Source organism: Lipotes vexillifer, unplaced genomic scaffold (assembly GCF_000442215.2).
Source record: "Lipotes vexillifer unplaced genomic scaffold, Lipotes_vexillifer_v1.1 scaffold962, whole genome shotgun sequence".
Lineage (NCBI taxonomy): Eukaryota > Metazoa > Chordata > Mammalia > Artiodactyla > Lipotidae > Lipotes > Lipotes vexillifer.
In genome coordinates this window covers 180,745-187,756 of record NW_006788568.1, presented here as the reverse complement: position 1 = coordinate 187,756, position 7,012 = coordinate 180,745, and the positions used below count along the sequence as shown (strand labels likewise).

Here is a 7,012-nt window from a genome sequence, read left to right as displayed (position 1 = left end):
CAAAAAAAAAAAAAAAAAAAAAAAAAAAAAGATTACATGGGGTGATGTTTCTCAAACTGGAGTCTAAGGATGCTAGACAAAACTGGAGGAGGGGTGCCAAATGATCTGGTTTAAACAGACCATGGAATGTTTAAGTATTAAAAATCTGATAATAACCTAAAGAAAACACAAACACTCCAGGCCATATGAATGAACTTATGAGAATCAACGTTTTCAGGTCTTACATTTGTGAAATGGCTAAAACTGGCATCAAGCAGGATTACTTTAACTGCACCAGAGTTGAGAATAATAAGTGATAAAAGAATATATTAATGATAAATTCTGATCAAATCAAATTTTGATGCACTGTAGGGGTGAATGTGCAATAGGTGAGATATAGAAAACTGGTGGGAGAACAAATTATCACATGGCACTTAGTAGTATGGGTAACCCTAAATTTAAAAAACCTGGTCTGACAACAGTCTATCAACAGTAATTTAATTTCAGCAAATAACTTATCTGTCAAATTAGTTTTAACTTGAGTTCCACTGGTTTTGTGGTCTTCTTGGTTTGGTTGTATAGTTGCTTAAGAGTTTACAGCTAGTTTTATGTGTAAACATAGTTAAGTCGTATTATAATAAATATAATTTAAATCAACATTGGAATTTGTGGGGGTTTTTTTTCCTCCTTTAAAAGGATCACAAATATTTTGAAAGTCTGTAATATGACTGCCTAGGTTATATAAATATATTCCTTTGTATTTATGGTAATTTAAATTATAATACATTTTAAAGAAGCATTTAAAAAGTGAAACAATAACAAACAGGTTTTGTTTTGGATTGCATCCTGGCAAGACAAGCCATTTAAAAAGATTTTGGGGGGACAACTGGGGAATTTCAACACAGAATGGATGAATGTAAGGAATGATTAAATTCCAGGATTGTACAATTATGACAGAATTATCAGGCTGAAAGGAACTAAAAGTGTTACCGAATCTAATCCACACCTAGGGTTTGAATCTCTTCTACTGCAATAGTAGGTTATTTCCCTATCCAGTAAGAGGGAAATCCCTATCTCCTGAGACAGTTCATTCCAAATCAGCTCACCTAAAATCATTAGAGCTTCTTGATGAACTATGAGATAATTAATTAATTAAAAGAAGTAAGACTGCATATAAATTGCAGCAGTGCCATTTAACAAATATTGTTCTTTAGTCTCCTTGCTGGGAAGGGAAGGTCTTGATACTGAAGACTACTGAAACCTGAAAGTGTGCTAGATTAATTTTTAAAATGCAAACAAACATAAATAGGAGTACTCCTGATACACATTTTACATAAGATCCCCTCTACAGGTACACAGATACCCAGTATTTACTGGAGTGTCATTTCAACAAATCTTTCAGAACTCAACACTCCAGCTAAATCATTCCCTCATCAACATAAAATGCATATTCCTGTTCAACTGTTTGAAAATAAATGTACTTACCTCCTGAGCATCTCTTGCTGCCTTTGCATCATCCTCATTATAGCGGTTACAATTGTACCTTAAAGTAAGTGAAGAGGATTCCATAAAGCCATAAATCAATGAAAAGGGAACAAATCACAGAATTTTAGCCTGGATTTAGAGATTACCTAGAACCAATACTCTCCTTTACACAGATAAACTGAGGCACAAAAAAACAAACACCCCTAGTGTTTGAATCCTTTCCATAATAGTGTGTCAGTTCTCTACTAGTAACAGGCAATTCTCCACCTCCTGAGGCAGTCCATTCAAATCAGCTTACCGATAATCATTAGAAAACACTGTTATTCTAGAACTTCCACTTACCAACTGTAGTTTGAACTTCTAATTCAGTTTTTGAAGAAAAAGATCACCTCATCTCCTAGGTTGTCTGTTATTTAGCCAAATATTCCAGTTTTTCCAGAATTACTCACCTTCTTATTTTCACTTGTATACACCAAAGAAAACCAACAGCTGACAAGACTGCTATGTAACAGGTACTGTGCTATGTGCTCTATATGCTATTACAGTTTATAAGAATCACTGAATCTTCCTAGAGAGGTCAGCTCAGAGTGGAGATGTATAAAACTGGCACTTCCCTTGTTCCTCTGTTTTCTTTTATGGGAACCTACATTACAGGAGCAGCTGATGTTTACTGAGTGTTAACTACATACCATCCACTTACTAAGGACTTCAACTGTACTATCACATTTAATCCCCTCAAGCACCTTATGAAACATTATCCTCATTGAGCAGATGAAGAGAAGATAAGCAACATATTTAAGGTCACAAAAATAGAGCTTCAGAGATGGAAACTAAACTTATGCCCATCTGGCAACTGAGGCCCATGCTCTTAACTAGTGAGTTCATGTCTTCAGAGTCTTTTAACAGTAAACTTCTTAGAAGAATTTTGAATTTAATGTAAATCTTGTTAAACTGGATTCATTATTCCAGCTTGCCAAGTCCTTCAGGATTATAACGGTTTATATAGTCAACATCCCTCTTTGATGTTACCCCAAAATGTATACAAGATTCTTATACTAGTTTAAGAAAATCATTAGTACAACTGACCAGAAAAGCAGTATATAGTTGATATGAATAAAAAAATAAGGACAAAGCCTTTCAGAAAACCTTTAAAGCGTTCCACTAGAAGGCACAAACCTATTATGTGTACTCCAAGAAATGGTCATTCAATTAATCCCAAACCTCCCTGTCTGTATTCACAGCCTAGGCCACAAACCTCAGCCCACAATGAAATACCTTGCTGAAATCTACCAAACATTCCCTAATCCATCAACCTAATAATACCATTTGATTCTGGAATTTCACATAAGAGAAAAACTAAGTTATACAGTTCATATGCAGCTTGTGGAATCAGAATGGGATTACATTCTGTCTGCTCTCAATCTCTGGTACCTTTCCATTTTCCATTAAGTACTCAGAAATAACCAACAATGGCTCACTGATCTCATCTTGAAGTTTTTAAAGTAACCCAGATCACAAATCATCTGAGTCAGGAGACTTATTAATTTTCCCCCAGCCTGGGTTATAATCCTCTTTTACCAATAATTACTCAAGTTAGCCCAAAGACTGCCTCTTCTCGCCCTCTACTGGTCAACTATTAACACCTCTTCTTTCTATCTGATACATCCTTTTATACTTTCCTTTTGATATTTTTAGATACTTTTAAGCCTCAAGTCATTCTGGGCTATAATCTGCCAACATTAAGAATTTTAAGGCCAAGAAAGCAAGCAGGGCCCATCTATACTTCTAACTCAGATGACTGATAGTGCTACTTGGAATGCTTTTTTGAAGATTTCTGAGGCACTTTCAGATTTAAACAAGAAAGCACAGCATGATATACCTGCAATGTTAAAGACACAGGCAACATTTCTGACACCCCTGGTCCAGGCCATTCTTCATTCTTCTGTATCCATCATTTGTTTTGTACCCTTTCCATTTTTCAATACAGCTCATTGAAAAGTTGAGTTGTGATCAGAGATTTCCTTACACACACACAGAGGCTCTTTAATATCTCTTTCCTATTCCCTCTCCCCTTCACTAGGCTTGTTTAAATAAATTCGAGTGAATTTAGTTTCCAGGAACACTCTAATCCTCCAGTTTGACCTCCTAAAACCTAGAGTGCCTATACCCCAAATACCTTTCCTTGGCTCTGACAGTGGTAAAATCACTTTCTTTACTTCTATCTAAGCAATTAGTTTTTACCTGGTTCAGAATTAATTTCAGACAAATAATCCCTCTTACTATTCCTCTAATTAATCAATCTAAAAGGGAAGACTTGCCACTGTCTTAAGTTCAGATCCTCCTCATCTTGTCTTGAACTTGCAATTTCTTCCCCTCCCACCCACGCTCTACAAAGCAGTCACAATGTCCAGATAACGTATGTAAGTAAAACACATAATACAGAACCTTCTCATCTGAACTACGGATCTAATCTTGTCACTCCCAGTTAAAATCCTTCTGATAATGTCCAAACTACTTTAGGTCCCAGCCTACTTTCTCTTTTCCTATTTCTCACAATTTGAGCGGCCACACACTCAACACCAATAGGAGACAGGCAAGTAATACAAATGAATGAAACAGGCAATTTGCATACTATAACACCCAGAAATATTTCCACTTTTACCGGGAGAAGTGCTAGCTCCCATTTTTCTCATTTTGAGAAAAATGCATCAAGGCATCCTCAATCTAACTTGCATTTTTCCCAAATTGATAAGAAACGTACTTGGAACAAAGGTATATATTGCTACCAAATGTGACTAGTGCCATCATGATATATGAAAATGCCAATAAGCTCCGGTCTTGGGAAAACAAACTGCAAAGTAAAGGCTCCATCTAAAGGGCTCCTAATCGATTCCAGGTGATTTCTGCCAAACAGAAATGCAGGCCTGTTCCTATGTTTCAAAGAGAGGCTAAAAATCTGGATTGCACTGGGCAATTTTTCCAATTTTTAAAGTTGAAACAAATTTTTTGTCTAATGGTGGTGCAAGGTAACTAAAACACAACTGTGGAAGGGGTTCTGCCAAGTCTCTTAGTTTTCAACTATTATCTAGAAAGACATATTAGACAATGCAGCTCTTTTCTGGATAAGTCATATACTTTCACATCATTCTACCATTGTTCATGCGGCTCTTTTTGCCTTGTTATTCCTACCACTTTTTAAACAAATGAACCCTTAGTCCTCCTTGAAGTTCAATTCAACTGTTATATGATCTGTGAGATAAGCCTTATTAATCCCTCTCTCTGGATATCTTGCATATACTTTTAACACTGATCACACACTGTATTCATTTATCTAGATGGTGATTTTCACGAGGTAGAAACCTTATTCATAATATGTGGCAGATATATCACATACTTATGTGAACATGTTCTTCCCTTCATTTCCCCAACCTACCAGGCAGATCCATGTGGTTCCCAAGGGCCAAGACACACCCAGCAAAACTCTGCTTTACAGTTCTGGTTACGACAGACCATGTGATTACAACCGCCATCCTTCTCAATTGTGACATGGCATTTGGGACATTCCTATGAAGAGAAACTATAAAGTTGGTGTCAATGCTACACTGAGGAGAAGCCAGTTTTAGATTTGGTTTATTTTTAAATACCACATTTATTGTGATTAATAGATGTAAAGCACTCAGTGTCAAACACTTAATAAGTACCACTGAAAATGAGTTGTTATTATTACTGGCTATTAACAACTTAAGGATTTGTTTTAGTGGAGTTGGGAGACAACTTTTAAGTACTTTTAACCAAACACATACTAATAATAGTTTTATGGGAGGTTAAACATTTTCTCCATGTAAATACAATATATCCTTCCAGTGTCATCTAGAAATAATCATTGAGTACTTCTTGTATCCCACACACTGTACTCAGTGTTTTATATGCATTAACTCACAATCTTTATAGTGGCCCTACTCCTATTTCCATCTGTCAGATGAACAGACTAAGAAAATTTAAAGAAACTAGTCCAAGGTCACACAGGTAGCAAATGGTAGAGTCAGGATACAAACCCAAGCAATTTGGCCTCAGGAATCAGGCAAGCAAGATTGGTAAATTCTTTTTGTGGCTACTGAATTTCCCAACTTTCTTGAGGTCCATTTACAATTGTGCTACAGAGATCACTTTTCTTTTTTCCAAGACTGTATCATTTTCTCGGTTGGTAATGAGCCAAAGTTATTACCCTGCAGGCACGTTTTTTTTTTCTCTTGAAAAATCTAGAAAATTAAACTTACTCATTATTTTTAATAAAACTATAAGATGTAAAGCTTGGATTTTGTTGTACATTTTTGTATCTGACATCTGCTACTCCCATAATGGGGCGAGAGTATCACCCATTATATTACTTGCAATTCAGCTACTGTGAACAGACTACACTACCCATAAACTATAGTAATTCAATAGGTCAACACAGCAATATTTAATTATACATTTTCAATCAAATTTTTGAAGTCACTCACATAAAAACATACTACATTTTCCCAAAGAAGCAAATTCCAGGCCTAATATATCTGTTTCATTCTATATTTCTTAGCTATAATTAACTAATTAGTATTAATTTCTTAATATACCAACAATCTGCAAATCCTTTAAAAAAGCTAATAACAAAAATAAGCTTCTGAAATGTCTCAGGAGAAAAACTCCTCAGTTTCATCTCAAAACTGCCAAGTAGATAAATCTGTTATTACAAATTGTTATTCTTGCTTAATAATCTACCTTCTAAACAAACTCAAAACATATTCAAGCCTATACTCCCTATTTTAAACATCTTGGGGATTTAGAGTATCTGGGGATTTTTCTAGATGCAGAAAGAGGGCTATAGTTTAATCAAACTACTTAGGGAAAATATAACTGCCCTATTCTAAATACTAGTTTGAAAGCAGATTCTGGGATTTTAATGAACATTTCTGGTGGGGAAATTTCAATTTTTGAAAAAGAATGCTTGGCTACCAGGAAAGTTTTAAAAAAATAACAAAAGCAACCACTTCCTGACATTATAGTTAGGTTTTCTTGATTGCCATAAAGTATGTTTATCATGATGGTTTTAGAGAGTACAGAAATATCAACTTCAAAACTACATTCCTCAAAGATGTTATGCCACAGGACTCACTGTTTTACTGCTAATGCTTTCTGGGAGATAGAAATGTATACATATACTTTAATCTTTTTGGGTAGAGCAGGGTACTAATGGTATAAAATCATGTGCTGGTCTTCATCATTTAAGCACTCATTCTTATCAGTATCCTGAGATTGAGTGATGGATGGGTGCAAAGCTGTAACTAACTCTGGTCAAACAACTCAACATTCTTTAAAACATCATCTTCGTATGTGAAAGACAATAATAAAAATGAATAGCCCATGAATAGCCCTATTATCCATCACCCAAGTCACTTCCTATACGAATAGGATGTAAGATTGAACGTTTACACAATTTTCTACTAAGAAATTAGCTGCGGGGCTTCCCTGGTGGCGCAGTGGTTGAGAGTCCGCCTGCCGATGCAGGGGA

General features: G+C 35.5%; 1 protein-coding gene across 1 annotated transcript in view; it reads right to left on the bottom strand.

Annotated features, from left to right (window-relative positions):
• The window catches only part of ARIH1 (ariadne RBR E3 ubiquitin protein ligase 1), a 122,663-nt gene that overhangs the window by 9,674 nt on the left and 105,977 nt on the right, over positions 1-7,012 (bottom strand). The window contains exons 10-11 of the mRNA XM_007461670.1: positions 4,898-5,028; positions 1,465-1,522 (exon numbers count right to left, since the gene is read on the bottom strand). Coding sequence (XP_007461732.1) covers positions 1,465-1,522; positions 4,898-5,028 — 189 coding nt within the window. The remainder of the gene's footprint in view (positions 1-1,464; positions 1,523-4,897; positions 5,029-7,012) is intronic.